Source organism: Stegastes partitus, unplaced genomic scaffold, assembly GCF_000690725.1.
Source record: "Stegastes partitus isolate 25-593 unplaced genomic scaffold, Stegastes_partitus-1.0.2 Scaffold1861, whole genome shotgun sequence".
Taxonomy (NCBI): domain Eukaryota; kingdom Metazoa; phylum Chordata; class Actinopteri; family Pomacentridae; genus Stegastes; species Stegastes partitus.
Window position 1 is genome coordinate 13,584 of NW_007579592.1, and position 19,683 is coordinate 33,266.

General features: G+C 39.5%; 1 protein-coding gene across 1 annotated transcript in view; it reads left to right on the forward strand.

Moving 5' to 3' along the window:
* gcgrb (glucagon receptor b) overlaps positions 1–18,566 on the forward strand; it is a 20,386-nt gene extending 1,820 nt beyond the window's left edge. Inside the window, exons 4-13 of the mRNA XM_008302714.1 lie at positions 2,072–2,160; positions 2,478–2,584; positions 3,269–3,425; positions 4,261–4,420; positions 7,013–7,073; positions 7,290–7,359; positions 11,805–11,893; positions 12,361–12,505; positions 14,990–15,031; positions 15,367–18,566. Coding sequence (XP_008300936.1) covers positions 2,072–2,160; positions 2,478–2,584; positions 3,269–3,425; positions 4,261–4,420; positions 7,013–7,073; positions 7,290–7,359; positions 11,805–11,893; positions 12,361–12,505; positions 14,990–15,031; positions 15,367–15,780 — 1,334 coding nt within the window. The 3' untranslated portion in view covers positions 15,781–18,566. The remainder of the gene's footprint in view (positions 1–2,071; positions 2,161–2,477; positions 2,585–3,268; positions 3,426–4,260; positions 4,421–7,012; positions 7,074–7,289; positions 7,360–11,804; positions 11,894–12,360; positions 12,506–14,989; positions 15,032–15,366) is intronic.
* Positions 18,567–19,683: the final 1,117 nt, after the last annotated feature.

Below are 19,683 nucleotides of genomic sequence, written 5' to 3' on the forward strand. Positions count from 1 at the left end.
GATGCTGCAGCTCACTGAGAAAAAGCATTGTTAATATCAACTACAAAAAATAGTAAAACATCTTGTCATAGCTCTCTTGTTATAATATTGCTATATGTTTAATTTTAGCATTGTTAGTATTGACAATATAAGTTGTCAACCATTTTTTTTACAGCAGAGTTAGACAAAATTACCACTGCAAAACTTTAAAAGCTACACTAATCACCATTTTATATAAACACGGCATCAGATGACAAAATTTAATTTAAAGAGTGTTTAAAAAATCAAACTCTGCATTTCTTCATGTGGGTTTTTTTTCTTCTTTATTTTGGTCAGTGGTTCCTAAAGTGAGGGTCACGGTGTCTTGGGTTGGGGTCATATAAATTTAAAGGCAATTAGTTGTAGCATGATTAGCCATAATTGCTCCAAAAAGATTTTTTTTTTAAAATAGACAAATGCTGCTCATATGTTCCCAGGACTACATTTTACACATGAATTACTTTGTCTGATGTTTGTCTGAAAGATTCTCAAACTTGGTAGATGATCAGGTTTATACCTACGTGGCTGCGTAGGGTTGGTATATTAACCATCAAATCTACAATTAGAACTTGTTAATGATAACGTCACTGTCATGCTTAAAGCTTGTTGCAGCTAAAGAATGACAGAGGTGTTTTCAACCACATCGATGTCACGCATTTTGGGCCCGTTGTGTCACTGTTGTTGCATTGTTGCAGTGATTAAAACAGCAATTCATTGTGGTTTATTGTCATCAGAGCACCTGGGTGTCAGAGTTTAAAGCAGAGAAGAGATTTCCTTTTTTTATTACAGTCAATAAGTCTGTACAGATTCTCAGTCATCCACGTCTTGGTAATCCTATGAGCCTCAATAAAAACCAACTGGACTTCTCATACCTTACTTCTGTCACCTAAAAGAGATCCATTTGCTTTTTAGTGAAGCTCCTAGGTTTACAGTATATTTGTTGCTTTATATAAGTGAGTTGCTTATTGTTTGAGTTTTCTTTTCGATGAATACCTATTCATAAAAAGGTGAAGTAACCAATTTAATTAGCGATGAAAAATTGTATTTCATCAATGTTTTGGACACTTGGCAGATTTGTGGTACAGCAGATTCTTTTGACATCGTACTAGAGTCCCTGTATTACCTGAATTACCTTGTGGCACTACAGCCTGTATGTGAGATGATGCCCACATTTCAAACTCCAAGAGCTAATGACAAAAAATATTTTTCAAGTCGAGCTTTTTTCTCAAGCACGCAAAAGTGTAGATTGTTGTGTGGGCCTCGTGTTCCTTGTTCACACAGCTGAAGTACTGACATTAGTACACCTGAATATCCCAAGGACGCTCATCTAATGACACGATATGAGTAGAGCTGCTGAATGGAAAGCGCTTTGCAATGGCAGCGCAAATCATCATGTGTCCTCGCCGTTCGGTGGAATGAAAGAAACACGCAGAATGTTGCAGGAATGATGTGTTGAATAGAGTGCACTGAAGCATTCATCAATAGGGTGTGAAGGCCAAGTATTAGTCAACCGTCACACTGTTAACAACCTGACAGTGGTGTGAAGACTTCACACTGTGTCCTGTGGCACTTTCTGAGGTGTTCACCTTTGGTATGCAGGTTAGTTGATCTGTAGCTGTGCAAAAATCTTGATTTCTCATGTACAGGTTTCCTTCTGGTGGTTTAAAGGCTGTGAATAGGTGTGAAGCTTGTCTCTGTTGTCTCCTGCTGACTTGTGGCAGGGGTCTTATCCTTTTCCAGTGTGTGAAAAGAGCGGAACAATTATGAGTTTCCACCTGATTGTCTGTCTAACTTTTGCCCCCAAAACATATTGTTGCGTGTTGAGCGACTTTCTTCTGTGAACATGTGGAAGCTGTGAAGTTGTGCTGGACTTGTGTTCAAAAAGCAAACAAAGATTAAAACCTCCAAAGAAGCACCTAAAGATTATTGTTGAAGCATGTAATGCAGTTCAAAGATTGATTTTAAAGGTATTTAAGTGCATGTATAGGCTTTTTTTTTTTTTTTTTGCACCTGCTACAGTCGTATGAAACCTCACATATCTCTGTGTGAACAGTTCAGCAGGGTCTGGTCTACAGAGTCTGCACCGAAGACGGTAAATGGGCCAAAAAGAACACCAGCGAATGTGAGGACGACCCTGGTGAGGTGTGTGTGCATTCAGTACAGTGGGTTTGTGTGCGATTATCTGTGTATGAAACTGAGTGTGCGTGACTGCCTGCTCTTGTCAACCGACTCTCGCCACGTTCGAAGCTGCTCGGAGCGACAGATGGTTGGGTAACACTGCGACTCAAAACTTTAACTTGACGCATTCGGAAATAACTCTGCATGTGAAAATCCATTTTTACACTTTAGGATGTTTTTTTTTTTAATGTCATCTGCGCCAAATATAATCCACAGTGTCTGCTCGTGTTTGTGTTGCCAGGAAGTAAAGCACTCTGTCTGTCTGTGTGTTGGCTCTGCAGCAGCAGTACGGCCGCGTCCTCAGTCAGCTGCGGATCATGTATACGGTGGGCTACTCTCTCTCACTGGGAGCTCTGCTACTGGCTCTGGGAATCCTCATCACCTTCAGGTAGAACATGGAACAAGGGGTTGGGAAGATGGTGGGAGGAGGGGGAGGAAAAAGAGGTCGAAGAATGAAAAGCAAAAAGGAAAGAATTCAATAATCAATAAAGCTACGGAGAAAGGAAGCTAGAGGAGGGGGAGCAAGAAAAGAGGTGAGAAAGGTAACGATTAACAGACATAAAGAAGGAAGAAGGAAAAATAAAGCAGTGTGACGAAGGAGCAAAAAAAGGGAAACCTCAAGCAGGGTAAAGCTCAATGAATAAATGAAGGGAGAAGAATAATTAAGAAAAAAAAATAGGGGAAGGAATGTAGAAATAAAGACAGCATGGCAGAAAGAGGGAGGAGGTGAGATGACAAAATAATAAAATAAAAGGGGGGAAGTAAAAGTTTAAAATGATAGAAAAGGTGCAAAAATACTGAAAAAGGAATCGAAGAAAGCAGAAAATGAGGTAAGAAGAAAGCATAAAGAGAGAACACGAACTAAAAATGAAGGAAAGAGAGATGGATGAAGTCAAATAGACAAGAATGAATTAGAGAAAAAAAAGCCAAGCCCATGAGTAGAAAGGAAAACTAAATAATGCAAGGAATCAAAGAAAGGTAGAAAAAAAATCTTTTGTTGCTGCGTGCGGATTGATTGTGAATATGACATATATAAGTAAAAACACATCCCTCGCTGCCATCTCTGCATTAGGAAACTCCACTGCATGAGGAACAACATCCACATGAACCTGTTTGCCTCCTTCATCCTGAGAGCTGTGTCCATCCTGGTTAAAGACGCCCTGCTGACCCTCACTCTGGATCCCAGGAGCAGCAGTGACGCCCAGACACAAGCCTGGGTCAGCATACCGGTCAGAACACAAAGCACGTTAAAGTCAGTGGTTATGTTTAGCTTTCTTCGGATGACAGTAATGCATTTGAAGGGATATGATCACTTATTCGATAATAAAAATGCAGAAATGACTATAAGAGGAGACACAAACTTCAGCTTCTGAAATGTGAAACACAAATACAGAAATCACTCCACACTTCTTCTCATTTATGATATTCAACAGCATAACTCCCACTGCAATATTCTGGACAAACACTCAGTTCCCTGTAAAAATTCTACACTGCTCACACAGGATTTCTAGCTTAATACAGTACTGATAAGGTATTGATTAGCTGTGTCTAGACACACCATACCTGTGGTCAAAAAAAGGAACTTTTCTACCTACTAGTGTTTAGTGTGCCCTCTCTTCTCTCCACATAAGTGAAGATGCTGCTTTTGGTGTCATTCCCGAAAGTAAATCTCATGAATGAGAATAGTTGTATTCAAAATTGACATTCTGTTATTGTATCAAGAGTTCATACAGATAAATGTAATGTCACCAGGATGAATCAGGTCTTCTTGCTCCTCTCTTGCTAAGCTCCACTGGAGGACTATTTCATTTAAAATGAAACAAATGGCATTGAATCTGCATTAATCCACATTAAGAATAAGCAATGAGAAATTAAAAATGCACTATAAATGTGAGCAGGAAGTGTTTATGGATGCCAGAACCAACTATTTCATCTGCATTACAGAGTGCATTGCTGCACTCTGCTCAGGTTGATATTTACAACATGTGTACTATGAGAGTCCAAGACACTTTGGTTTGTTGTTTGTGACCTCGTGCACCACCTTTGTCTTGTGTCATGTGTCAGGCTGTGACGTGGTGTCGCGGTGCCATGGTGATGATGCAGTACAGCGTAATGGCCAACAACTATTGGCTGCTGGTGGAAGGCATCTACCTGCACAGCCTCCTGGTCATCACCGTGTTCAGCGAGAAGAAGTACTTCTACATTTACCTCGCCATTGGCTGGGGTAAGAACTGAAACTATCCACAGAGACTCACAGTCACATAGTAATCCCAGTGTGGTTACTGGAGAAACATACTGAGTTGTACTTTTGCTGTTTCCTGACAAACAAACATTGGTGTGTTGAGAATAGTAGACAGTGTACTTGGACCTTCAGGTAGTCTTCAGGTGTTGTTAACAGCCTCCGTCACACAGTAGACATCAACGACAAGAAGTCAGTCAGGAACAGAAACGGTTAACAGGAATGTAAATAGACTTATGAGCAAATACGCACAGATGACTGTTCTCAGGGTGAATCAGGTGATTTATATCCTCTGAAGGCATCTAATGGGCAGGTATGGAATGACAAAATTTGAACTGACAAGCTCTACATAAAAGATGAATGTAGCAACCCCAACATCGTCCATTGGTTTGTAAGTACTGTTTTGAAGCATAGACATTGGACTTCAGCCTTCTCCATCTTGGTCTTTTGAAACTAAGAACTCTAAAACACTACAGGTGGCCACGATATAGCGACTTGTCAATCACAAGGTAGCTCCTCATTAAAAGAATACTCTGCTTTATTGTCTATTTTACAGTAAACGGGACCATAAATTACAAAATTAACATCATGCTGTGTAGAAGAAGACTTCAAACTAGCAATTGATACTATAAATTCGTTAGTAAAATGTTGACTGATATGAGAAATAAAATGAGAAGTGGTGCATAGGCTTCTGTGCAATCTGATTTCTCTATCCACTGTCCTGACAGACAAACATTGGTCAATGTGTTGAAAATAGAAAACACTGTACTTTGACCTTCAAGTAGTCTTCAAGTAGTCACACAGTAGACATCAACAACAAGAAGTCAGTCAGGAGTAGAAACATTTACCAGAATGTAACTCCTGTAGACTCCTGAACAAACACACACAGATGACTGTTCTCAGGGTGAATCAGGTGATTCATATTCTCTGAAGGCATCTAGTGGCCAGGTATGGAATGACAACAACAGTGAGGAGCTTAGACTTCGATACAAATGATGAATGTAGTGTCCCTAACATCACCTATTGGTTTGTAGAGAACTGTTTTGAAACCTGGGTTTTGAAATTTAGCCTTCTCCATCTTGGTCTTATGAGACTAAAAACCTAAAAACACTATGCGTGGCCACAAGGTAGCGACTTGTAATCAAAAGGTAGCCTCGCACCCCCACAAGTATACCCTTCTTTATCGTCTATTTTACTGTAAATTACGGCATAATTTACTAAATGAATATCATGCTTTGTAGAAGAAGACTTTAAACTAGCAGTTTAGACCATAAACTCATTAATAAAATGTTCCCCAAATTAATAAATCAAGTGAGAAATAAGGTCATTTTCTCATAGACTTCTATACAGTCAGACTTCAATCAGAGGAGCTGCCCCCTGCTGGCCGTTAGAGAAAATGCTGATTTAAGTCACTTCTCTTTTCCAATCTGGATGCTCTATTCATCTTTTACATGTAGTCTATGATGAGGAGATAAGCAGGATTATGTTTAGAGAAACAATGAGAGGCAGAAAAGAAGATATTAAATAGGCACTTTTAGGAAAAAATGTATTAGTAAATCATCTACAAAAGTTGCCAAATGTTTAGCACACAGCATGCTGAGCGATTGGTCATCGTAATTCCCTGAAAACGGTAAGAAATTTGGTGCCAGTTCAGTTTGTTCTGTGCAGCAGATTGACAAAATTTGAAAAAGCTTTTAAATTTTTTGATTCTTGAGAACATTTTCCTACTTTTAAAGGGCTATTTGTGATGCATGCTGCAAGAAAAACATATGTGATAGAATATGTGGAAATTATGTCTCTGGAAACACAAAAGGCTTCATACATTTTATTTTTTGTCTGCATGTACCCTTGTACTCCCTGAGGCTTGCAGAGAGTAAAAACTGTAAGGTATCTAATTCATAACTATAAGGCACTGAAAGAAAAGGCTTTGCTTGAAATGACTGTAAACATGTAGTATTTGTTATATATTATATAAACCTCAAAAATATCTCTAATTATAGTGATAATAAGTAAGACTCATTAACAGCTGTGGTTAGTTTGGTCACATGTGTTGTCTACAGATCACAACCGTTTTTCATCTTTCAATAAGTGCAGATTTATCAAGTTTTCAGTCTGCTATTCTGAGATAACAAAGTAATTGTAGAATTATCTCAAGATTGTTTTTCACGATTACGAAAATCCTCAACGAGTGAAAGAACTGCTCATGGCCGTGTCACATTAACAAGTGGATCGCCCAACTGATGTTAGTGAGTCCCTGTAGCCTGACGGGGCTGATAATGTTCAAAGACAAGACCATGAGCAGATAAGACTTTACTTTATTCAAGCTCAGACAAAGGCAAATATGGGCCTAACATTTTCAGATTTAGAGACCTTTCAAGTCTTTAATGGGTAAAATGAGAACAGAAATATTTGACTTGAGATAAGCAGGTTTTCACCCTTCTGGTAATAAGAAAAGTGTTTAATGCTGTGTCAGGAATATTGATGTATTAAAGTAATGTATGTGTACTAATGATGGAGTTTTGCAGTCAGTTTTGTACAAGAAACACATTGATAATCTGTGACCTCTTTCATTCTCAGGTGCACCGCTCATATTCGTGTCACCATGGATCACAGTGAAATATCTGTATGAGAACGAAGAGTAAGTTTAAACAACTTCACAAAGTTCTCACATGAAATGAAAGACACTTTAAATGTTACAGTCTTAATCTGTGACCTGTAAGCAGACAGATGACCAGAGGTTTTCCTTTTGACTTCTTTAATTATACTGCAGCGTGTTAGTATGCTTTGCCTCTTTGTGCAGAATCCCAGTGACAGCATCAGCATGTTAGAGTGTAACTTCTATTTGTGTGTCCAGGTGCTGGGAGAGGAACATCAACATGGGATACTGGTGGATCATCCGTTCTCCTATACTGTTTGCTTATCTGGTAAGACTGTTTGCATCTGTCTGTTTCTCTTTTGCACCTGTTTTTTAAAAAATGTTATTATTATTATTTTTAGCTTGGGCAGTTTACATTTGGGGGCTGCAAGGTGTCTCAGTGGTTAGCACCATCACCTCGGAGCAAGAAGGTCGCCGGTTTGCGTCCCGGTGAGGACACCCAGGATCTTTCTGCGTGGAGTTTGCATGTTCTCTCCGTGCAGCGTGGGTTCTCTCCAGGTTCTCCGGCTTCCTCCCACACAGTCCAAAAACATGTTGAAGTTAATTGGTGATTCTAAATTGTCCATAGGTGTGAATGTGAGTGTGCTTGGTTGTCTGTCTCTAAGTGTAGCCCTGTGATAGACTGGTGACCTGTCCAGGGTGTCCCCTGCCTTCACCCTAAATCAGCTGGGATAGACTCCAGCCCCCCATGACCCTAGTGAGGATTAAGTGGTGTATAGATAATGGATGGAGGGAGTTTACATTTAAACAATAGGACAAAAGACATTTGAGTCCAACATTCGCAAACCGGCAAATGTTGCCGTGAGTGGTTTGAAAGGCATGTTGTGTCTAAAATAAAATCCTCAAAACAGAAAAAAATGACAGGATTTTTAGCTTCCTGATGGTACTCGAACTACTTACAGCTCATTTTCTCCTGGAAAAGTAATCAAATCTGAGCTTAAAATTGTCATATTTCATCAAAATCACTGTATTTTACATGTCTCATTTGAAATTTGCCCAAAATTAACCATTTTTGATAATCAAATTCTGATTCTGTGAAAACAAACAAACAAACAAAAAAACACAACAACAAAATCACTGGCTTAGCTGTGACCAACAGTCATAATTTTATTTTTCATTGAACCAGGCTGAGCTGCAGGCTCTGTTTAGACAGAGCAGATAAGATAAGAGACAAGTATGGAAACACATTAAACATACAAGCAATAAAATATCTATAGAACGTAGACCCATCGTTTTCCTCCCATTACTGATAACACCTGCAGACTCTTGGGAGACATGCTGATTGATGGTTTCTATCATTTTAGTTTCCATAGACATTCGGGATTTTATATTGCAATGAAAAAAGGAGCCTGCAGTGATTAAAAGTGTGACAGGAGCTAAAAGGCTGAGAAACTGCATCAGATTTGGAGGGTGAAAAGGTACCAAATGCTTGTGTTTGGGTGCATCCATCCTGTTTTTGAAAGTGTTTAGATCAGACAGTGGGACTTGTGGAAAACATAGAATCTACCTAGAATAAAAATCTCTTGGTGTTATCTATCTTTTTTTTTAATTTTTTTTTTACAATTTCCTAAATTAGCACATTAGTAGTATTATGAACTCACCTCCCACAGACTGACAGAACGCTGTGTAGTCAAGTGCAGCTCGAGTTATACCTGTGACGTCAGCCAAGCTTTCTAGTACTGCTAAGATTAAAATGCACAACCTATGGCCCCTCATAAGTCCCAGTGTCTAAGGTTTGACCTTGGTAAACATATATACAGAAATAAAACTTGTATATTATTATGTATTCTTAAGTTAGTTCCTTCATTTAGCCCTGGATGTTCAGTTTGAAATTCCACAAAGTGTCTCTTTACCCAATGCAATCATCACTCAAGTGTTATTGAAACAAGCCCGTTTTTACCACACAAATTAAATTTTGTTTGGAGGTTACACAGCTCTACACCTGGTGATAAGTGTAGCTACAAACCTGCTGTTCAGTCCTAAAATTCTGTTATTAATCAATTATGATAAGTCTGTCAAAAAGCAGCTCTGTGATGAGCGGTTGCTGACTGGCTGAGGGTCTGTGAGGACATGATGGAGAGAGCAGGCAGGTGTGTATGAGAGCAGCCTCTGTCTTTCTAACTTGAGTCAGTAACTCAACATCACAAGAAAACTGCAATGACAAGAAAAAAATCTGAAATCGCTGAGATTTGTTCTGCAACTGCTTGTTGGTGTTCAGGAAAATAAAAACACTTGTATAGATAAAGCTCATTGTGGTATGAATCAAATTTTGACCTCAAGAAACTGAAATCCATCCATTATCTATGCACCGCTTAATCCTCACTAGGGTCATGGGGGGCTGGAGTCTATCCCAGCTGACTTAGGGTGAAGGCAGGGGACACCCTGGACAGGTCACCAGTCTATCGCAGGGCTACACTTAGAGACAGACAACCAAGCACACTCACATTCACACCTACGGACAATTTAGAATCACCAATTAACCTCAACATGTTTTTGGACTGTGTGGGAGGAAGGAACTCGGAGAGAACCCACGCTGCACGGGGAGAACATGCAAACTCCACGCAGAAAGATTCTGGGTGTCCTCACCGGGACGAGAACTGGCGACCTTCTAGCTGCAAGGCAACGGAAACTGAAAACTAATTTTTTTTTTAAATTCCAAGCTTCAACTGAAAGAATCTTTTCCTATAGTGTGTGATGCCCCTCCCGAGAAGTTTTTAACTGAATTTAATATTTTATTTTTTTAACAATTTACTATTGTTATACTTTTTTTTCTGTTTTAGTGAATTACAGGAAGATAACTAGTAATGTCACAGAAAATTATGTATTCATTTACATGTTAAATGTAAAAAAAAAAAAAACAGGCCAAAACTGTAGATAATGTTCACTTTAAAAATCTGTATTTTTACTAATATTAATTACACCTTTTAGATTTGACTGTAAAATCACATAAATTGCTACTGTATTGAAATCAGCAAATAAAAATAAAAAAACATGATTATTTTGCAGATATTTACTAAAAAAAAAAAATGGATGCATGTTAGAGATTGAAGAAAGTCAATTGTTTTTAACTGTTATTTTACAGGTTGTTTTGTTAAATTACAGATAATATCTAGCAAAATCTCAGGAAGAATAATATATTCGCATCTTGACCATAAAAAAAAAACAAAACAAAAACAACAGCAACAAAAATCTGTAAATAATGTCCATGTAAAAAAAAACAAAAAAAAAAAACAATAATTCTTTTAATGTGTGATGGTGAAGTTATACTGTTTTACTGTATTTAAATCAGATTATAAAGATATTATTTTACAGATATTTTCTTGTATTTTCTATTTAATATTAAGAATAAATAAATAAAAAAAAATAGTGTGATTTATTTTCTTTTAATTTTTGTGCACAATGCACACAATTTTCTAGCACATGAGGGTCATCAGTTAATGCAGGTCACCTCGGCCTTCCAGGCTATAAAAGCTGTGTGTTCACTCTGCCTCTTCCATTTACCCGGCACCTGCCTTTTGTGTTTAACACATCCACGGCACGCACATTACACATCCATTCACTACTCTCATTGCTGATGTTGTTCACTTCCACACTCTATTGTTAGCTTGTGTTAGTTTAGTTTTAATATATTTTATTCGACTTGAGTAAATTTCAAGTGTAGACTCCATGTTTGTCATATTCTTTAAGACAGTTTTTGACAAGTCTGATTGGTTTTTCTTGCACATAAATGTAAACTCCCACCCACTGAACAACACACACACACACACACACGACAATTCCTCTTGTGTGTTTCCTGCCTCTTGTTCCCATAGAGACAAACAACATTATGGATGGACACACTTATGAGCACAATTGCTTATTAACAGTCGTCACCTTTGTGACCTCATGCAGAAGTCTACGTGTACACACACACACACACACACACACACACACACACACTGTGCAACATTCAGTAATATCCGCTTATTTCCTGGATGTTGTAATACAGTCATACAGTGCTGTGTTATGTGAAAACACTGCGTTGTATTGTAATCGCTGAAATCGCAGAGCAGTTGTGTAACAGATGAAAAAAAAAAAAAAGTCACAAGTCAACAACAGAATCCTGCAGCTCTGCAACTGTTGTTCTCACACGTACCACACACACACACATTCACACCAAAAGCAACCTCAAACACACACATTTACCCAAACACATCTTTCAATACACGCTTTACCAAACTTGGAGCTCCAATAACCTGAGTGCTGCAATAATGGATGTCCTCTGTCATCGGAGAGGGTCCTGCACTAGATCACAGTTTGAGTGTGTGCTCTGTGTTGTGTTACTCATGTTGTGGGGACATAAATCTCTTTAACTGTCACTTTGAGGGAACCCACATCCCTTTTGGGGAAACACAGCAAATCCCCATACCATGAATTGTTAAAATTTATAATGACGGCTTGGTTTAAGGTTAGGTTAAGGGTTGCTGCTGTTGTAGTTGGTGTAAGGGGTTGTGATAAGTTTATGGGAAAAGCATGGAAGTAATGTCCTCTGTAGTGATGGAAACACAACTGTGCATGTGTGGCCCCACTTCAACTCCCAGAGACCACAGACCAAGACTGGAGAGTTACAAAACAGTGCAGTTTTGGACGTTTAAGGGAATTTTTTTTAACACGATAGACAAATGTTTCACATGTTTTGCTTCCAAGTAACTCCCTTTTTCTTCTTTATTTCAGATCAACTTCTTCATTTTCATCCGAATTATCAAAATCCTGATGTCTAAACTTAGAGCTCACCAGATGAGATACACTGATTATAAGTTCAGGTGAGAAAGGCAAACAAATGGAAGATGTAAGGGAGTATTTGTGCAGAGTTTGCATTGTGGGTTTGAGGTGTTTTTTGTTGTTGTTGTTGTTGTTTTTTGCTGAAAATGACACTGATTAAAATGACAAGGAAACCAAAACAGAAACACTGAAAAATCAAAGCCCGATTCTGCAGAGATAATTCTTTTTGGATTCTTATTTTTAAAAGAAACTGCACTTTAAAAATGTTAGAAATGACCATTTTCCACCCTACATTACATTTAATAATATATTTTTCACCTGCTATGTGTTTGTAACATAATTTAAAAGCACATTATAAGTCTTGATTGGTCAGTATGTGTTGGATCAAAAACTCTGCAGACTTGTGTTTTCCTCGTAACTGGATATAGCAAGTTTTGGTTGAACCTTTCTGGTGTCTTTTAATCTTTACAACTCTTCCCTGCTTCCCCTTTTTCTTCCTCCGTTCCAGACTAGCAAAGTCCACTCTGACTCTCATCCCCCTGCTTGGGATTCACGCCATCCTCTTCACCTTCGTCATCGATGAGTCCGTCCCTAAAGGCTCCATGTTGCGCCTCATTCGCCTCTTCTGCGATCTGCTGTTCAACTCCTTCCAGGTTCAAGCTCAACTCTGCATGAAACTCTCATATATATATACATTTTGTCCACAAATATTTTAAAAAGTACACGTTTTTCTGCATTTCCTCTCAATGTGGTTTTTCTATTTTCTGAGGCATGCAAGTTGATAACTGAGCCAGTTGTTCATGGTTTTCATTGTCACGGTCAGTTTTCTCTCCAGAGATCTAATAAAACAAGTGGTTGCACACATTTATTTTAATTTATAGCATTTATAAAGCACATAACATTATCTTTTGGTGAATCTATGGTAAGTATTTTTATATGAACTCAGCTAATAAGGAACTAAAATGCCAGCCTGAAGTAAACCCCATTCACAAATGGACTAATACAAATAATAGACTAATTGTATTTGTCTGTAAACAGGACTTCAGGAGACCAAAACTAACAATAAATTTATCCTACTAGGTGCGACCAAGTGCGTGTAGCCACAACTCCAGAACTATTATACACCAAATGAATAGATGATTACTTTATTGTGATGGACAGTGTTGTATTCTGAAGTAAATCAAACGTTGTATAAACCTGACAACTTGCTGTGCCACCAACTCATACAGATTTATTTTAGTGTTTGACACTCAGGACAGAGCATAAACCTCAACTGTGTAAATATATTCAGCCACACACTGAACAACGGTGGTGAGCCAGTAGAGTCTGCAGCTCTGGAAACTGGTCAGGTCTTCTTTTACAAAAATGAGCATGAACTGTAACCTGAAACTTGCACTGAAAAACCAACAGTGTAGGACAATAAGAAAGAGTTTTGGTGAGACATCTCAGTTGTCCAGTGTGGACTCTCATCACAAACCACTGGCTTGCAAGTCTTCCTCTGTTGCTTATTTGGTTTTGTATGTCTACTGCGGGTAGTCTGACTCGCCAAAGCTATAATGCCTGGTTTCCACATAACTCTGAGCATGTATACAACCTAACATGAACATGCAGCACAAGTCCTGGTACAGGCTGTCATAACATCACGCATTGCATACTGCAACTCCTGACTGGCATGCCTCCCCGCATCCACGGTCAAACCTCTCCAGATGATCCAGAACTCAGCAGCAAGTCTGGTTTTCAACCAGCCAAAAGCAGCACATGTCACCCCGCTGTTCAGATCGCTTCACTGGCTTCCAGTTGCTGCCCACATCAGATTCACAACTCTGAGACTTTCCCACAAAACTACAATGAGAACAGCTCCCTCCGACTTGAACTCTCTCATTCAGGTCTACACTCCCTCCAGCCAAACAAAAGCCGCCTGATACAACCACCACAACAGGGCCCGAGGTCGATAGCTAGACTCTTCTCCTCTGTGGTTTCCTGGTGGTGGAACGAGTTACCAAACTCTGTTCAATCTGCTGATTCCTTCTCAGTCTTTAAGAAAAGGATAAAGGCCCAGCTCTTCACTGAACACCTTTGCACTTGACAGACTGAAAAAAAAAATAAAACAAAATCCTATTACCTCACATACAGCCTGCTATTGGCATCAATGTCCTATCACACTTTAACTTGTTCAATGGGACTTATCCAGGTTGTTTTCTCCTGACTAGATCCTTGCTCGTGTTGTATTAACTCTCAGATGTATGTCAGTTTGGATAAAAGCATCTGCAAAATGAAACTGTAGAATTGTAGTAACCTGAAGTCCATTAATTCCTAGGAGAGCCTCCATGACCTCTGACTTGTTTGCGAAACTCCCCCTTTCGTTCATTTTTTTCTGGTCCAGAATTTGCTTCGAGTATGTTAAAAATATGAACTTGAACTATGGAGAGACCAGACTGTGCCAGGGCGATGGGAAATTTATAAGCTAATAGGCCATTCAGGTTTTTTTTCACTATGACGAGAGTCAGATTATGTAAATATGAAATTACAAAGAAACTACTTCCGTGGGTTTTTTTTTTTACACGTGCTATCCGTGTAAATACAAAGAACACATATACTGAATCGGTTCATTAGCCGCATGACAAAACATTTTTATATTAGTTTTTTTTTTTTTTTACCCTAGCTGGGCGAGGAATTGTATATGGGACTTTGATTTACAGGCTAAATCTGAAACTTTTTAAATGGTCAAAAAAGAAAAGAAAAATCTCTAATAACACTCCAGGGTTAAAGAAATACTAACTACCCCCCCCCCAATAGCTTAATGATACTGAGGTGCAGGAAAACCACTGTGTTCTACAGACTACCTTACGGTGGCACACAAGTCATTGATCTTGTCATTGACTCATTTCAACCTGGTCTCGTCAGTCGTTACATCCAAATTATATTCACAGCAGTTATAATTTGTATCCCTGATGTTGGCATTTAAGTCCTCCAGTGGATTATTTGTCAAAAGCATTAGAATGCCTTTTTCCCTATTTACATTTTTTGTACAGGAATAGAATTGGATGACACAAAGGCTAAGTGATACCTGGGTATTTGTTGGTAGAAAAGATTAAGCTTTTCCCTTGTGAAAGTTAAATGTCCACTTTACATTTCAGGGCCTGCTGGTTGCCATCTTGTACTGCTTCGTCAATAAAGAGGTGAGACAGATTTGCTTTCATGTCGACTGCCTTCTGAACTTGATCTCCGACATTGCTGCACTTCCTTCCTTTTGCTTTGTAGACAGGCTGCATTTTTCATCATCAGTGTTCCTGCTGCCAGCCTTTATCTGTCCTTTCGTAACTCTAAAAGCTCCATCTTTACTCGAGCTCCACTTCATTCTTTTGTCTGCAAAGAAGGGCGGACGCAACAGCATCCATCTTCTTATATCTGAACTTTTAAGTGCAGTGTTTGGCAGGAGACATCCGTCTAACGAAGTGCTCTGTGTCTTGTCTAATCTTCATCACTCTCCAACTGCCATCTCATCATCTCTCAGGTGCAGTCTGAGATGCTGAAAAAGTGGAAGCGGTGGAAACTGGGTAAGGACATCGACGAGGAGTACCGCCACACCCACAGCCACACGCCGCACGTCAAGAGCGGCAGCATCGCCACCGCAAATCTGCCCGATCTGCACTACAACAACGGCAGCGAGCCCAGCGGTGACTCGCCTCGCCTCAGCAAAGCTGACGGGGGCCCGTCCTGCTCCGCCGCACCCGAGGAGAACCGTCGGCTAGTCGTCTCCTACAGCAACGGGACGGGAAAAAGCAAACCCGCCAAGAGCAAACACACCCTGCAGTTCTCTTTCCAGGCACACCGAGGCACCGCCAGCACCACGACAGAGCATGTGTGCCTGGAAGAGAGGGTGCAGTACCGATCATATCCTCTGGAAGGAGAGGAAACTAATGTGTGACGACAACATTCCCTCGTTGAGAAAGCTCTGATTGTGCTTATCGTTGCTTCAGATCAGTGTTTATCAAGCACCAACAAGACAGCCTGAGTGGGAAGAGAATGAGGAAGTGGCTTACATGGATAACGATGTTCGCTGCTGTCCAACATCGCAGGAAAGGCTGTTTATCCTGCAGAGGCGCAATCTAATATTTACTGGTTTTGGGAAATTGAGGAACAAAAACTTGCTGACTTCAGGCGTCAGGAATGATAAAATAAACTGAAATGACACTCTAGTGGTGTTTAATGTGTGTGTGCATCACATCTTTCCATCCGTCCGGCTGTTTGTGTGACAGTTTGCAGCTGTGGACACTTCTTTGTGGTACACAAGAACGTCTCTGTGTCAAAATAAGTTTTGTATTTTCATTTATGGTTTCATGAAACTGAATGTGGACTGCAGCACGTATGACTCTTGATGTCTTTTTCACGGGGGTCAGCAGAAACAGAATAACTGAGCGATTCGCTGGAGACCACAGAATCTTGACGGAGTTTTCCACTGCAGGAACTAGAGGCAGGAGAGATCGGCCCCTTTTAGTTCCTGTTGCAGTGTAGGATCCTAAAGCTTCGACTGCCGTGTCAACTTAAAGTGTGCAAAAACGACAACAAGTAGAAGTTACTAGATGCAACTGCAATTCTGTGAGCATCTACAAAATGCAGCAGCGGAGGTTTGTTATGTTGGTCGATATGGTAAAGTTGTTAATGCCGATCTTTGAGAGGTGAAGAATGCGACTCGATGAGGACACAGAAAAGGCAAAAAAGGGGCACTTGTTGAGTTTAACCAATCAGTGTGGGAATCTGCATAGCCATTTCTGAGAGTGGCTCAGGAGTACTTTCGATGGACTGCATTCCAGTTACATACTTTGTCTTTTTACTTTGAGTACATACTACAGCTGTCCTTATAGCGTACGTGCTGTTTCATGCAGTGTACGTTGAGTTAAATTACTGCTTAATCATAGTATCGTGCTTCTAACTGTAACCATTGCAGTCTTGTGCAAAATGAGCCGCCATCTGTCTCTGCGCTCATGGAGACTTATACTATTGTTATGATTGTTTATACTTGCGTGAAAGTCGATGGCATATGTGATATAATTACGCAGAGGTTTGTGGGTCAGAATGGACAGACAAGCATAATGGCTTGCATACTGCAAACTCCAGTCAGGCGTACAGGACATCCTAGCTCACTATGTTTGACACTGGGATGTACTAGAGCAGCGGTCTTCAACCTTTTTTGAAGCACGGACCAGTTTTAAGCAATTTTCTACGGACCGGTTATGACAAAAAAATATCGGTTTAACTATCAAGAAGTGTCATAAACAAATACCATTACTTTTTAACAATAATACAAATAAGCCAATGAAACATTTTTATTCTTTCTGTGCGGCCCAGTACCAAATGACTCACGGCCCAGCACCGGTCTGCGGCCCGGTGGTTGGGGACCGCTTGTACTAGAGCTTTGGCAGTATGGATAGGTGGGCACTTTTTCTCTCCCCCCAAAAAACGCCACTTGTACATGAGTGGTCCTTGGGTTGGGAACATGCATGAAGGTTCAAGCCGCCCTAAAACCACCCGCAAGTTCCTGCAGTGGAAAACAGCCTAATGTCTGCCTCAGTGGGGCAGCCTCAAGGACGACGGATGCTGTCATTTTCAGAAAGACTGCGCTATAATGTTTAAATTATTCTGGTTTTATATAACCAAAGCCAAACAAGAAGATAATAATATATCACAGGTTTTATATCAGTTAGGTGAAGCATGATTTTTTTATTTGCCTTTCCTTTCTTTCTTTTTTTTATATCGACATCATCCTTCTGCAATTTTTAGGCACATTTTCTGACTGAATGTACAATGGAAAATTATGGGTGAAAATATTTAAGTGTATATATGTAATTAGAAATACATACTATATCCATAGCACCTGGATTTATCCAAGACTTAATTTAAGTTCTTGATTTGCCTTCATGACTCAGAGTGAAGATCAATACATAACACAGTGGCAGTTAATTGGATGAAAAGCAGTTTGATTTTTAGTGTTTAACTTGAGTGAAAGTTGCTCCAGATCTCTGTCATCGCACTGTTGTAGTTATTGTTCATGTAGTTGCACATTTTTTCAGTCACACAGTATTCAGAAAGAAGATTTATGCACCGAATATACAGCATGCACAGATGAGAAAAGTGGTTTGATTAACAGGATGTGTGACTAATACTTTGTGTTGGGCAGTACACCACATTAACAACGGAGAAACGACTTGTTTAATTTTTTATTTTTTTTTTTCAGATTTTATGATGCAAAGTATATGTTGATGTGCGGACCCCTGTTGTGCTTTAGGAAAGAAGAAATAAACCGGAGCCAGCAACAATATTCACAAAGACACCCGTAACGGACTTTTTTGATCACGGATTGAGAAGGCTTAGTGTATCTGAAGTGTGCGAGAGTGCATTGTAAATAGTGATAAAAGAGAATATTATAAAGACAAAGACAGGTGGGTGAAGGGGCATATTGTTCTGTGTTTTTGCTTTCAGTGCAGGCGGTGAAAAATGAGAATATGACTAATTATTTTGAGAAACGACTTCTGTTTCACGAAACATGATTGTAATGATTCGATCCTGTCTTTCTACTGAGAACGTTGCAGCTGTCAGACGGAGCCTCAAGCAAACAATGTCATTGAGAGAAAGCAAAATGTTTTGTATAAAAGCCAAATTACTATAGCTCATGTGTCTCTGTGGATCCAATTAAAATGAATTCTTTCAAGCAAAGATTGCCTCAGTATATATTATATGTTTTAGAAATAGCTAGCATTCCTTTTGGCTACCATTTGTAGCACACTGACCGGGAGCTAATATGCTGTACATTAATTATGTTTGTAATGTTAAAGTTTAAACAAAAAACAAAACAAAACACTGTACTTGACAAACATTTTCTGGTGCTTTTCTGCAAAAATGTTTTTTAAAAAAAAAAGAAAAGAAAAAGAAAAAAGATAATATTAGGCAAATAAATCATGTAAATTCCTCTGTGTGTGCACATGTATTCACATTACTGTACAGTTATTTATCATGTGCGAAGCCAATCAGCGAACTTACTGTTAACTTAATTCTGTAGTTGAAAGCCCAAGAACAAACCGGAGAAATCTTCAGTTCACAGATGTAGAATTTATTTAGGTCACAGCTAAAGTGATGCTGCGCTGGGCTCTGAGTGACAGGGCTCTATCAGAAAGAGTCCCGATTTCCGGAAATGATTCACATTTGTCTTTTTGGGCTGGGCCTGCCCTGCACAGAGCCGAGGTTAATTGGCAAGTTACCAATGATGCGGACAGGCTAACCACTGTTCACGTGGAACTTCACTGAAATGTAAACAGAAACTGCTTGGATCGAATACAACGTGTGTGTGTGTGTGTCGTCCAAAAGGCGTGTATCTAAAGCAACTGATAGAATAGAGGAGTTTCCACTGTCTCCCAGTATGTGAACTGGCTCTCACCAGCCATGTTATCTGCAAGGACGTGCATTGTGCTCAGTAGAAAAAAGCAAAACAGGATCATAGGTTCAGTGGAGACATACAGATTAGGAATACATGATAGTTCAAAACACAGCTAATTATAACATTACAATCAAACAAGTTTCCACTGGAGATTCCAGCGACATGAAAATATTACGACTCATCCGTGTGCTGTTGTGCAGAAGGTAATAAGATGTCAGCAGATGAATTATGTATTAGGAAGGCGCACGTGTCCAGTAATGTGTGTTCTTGTGAGTAACTGATCTAGAAAATCTCTCTGAAAACATCTCCCTGCCCATGAGTGCATTTACATATAACAGAGAACGGAAACCACTGGAGGCGGCTCATTGGATCGGCTGGATAAAGCCAGTAGAGAATATT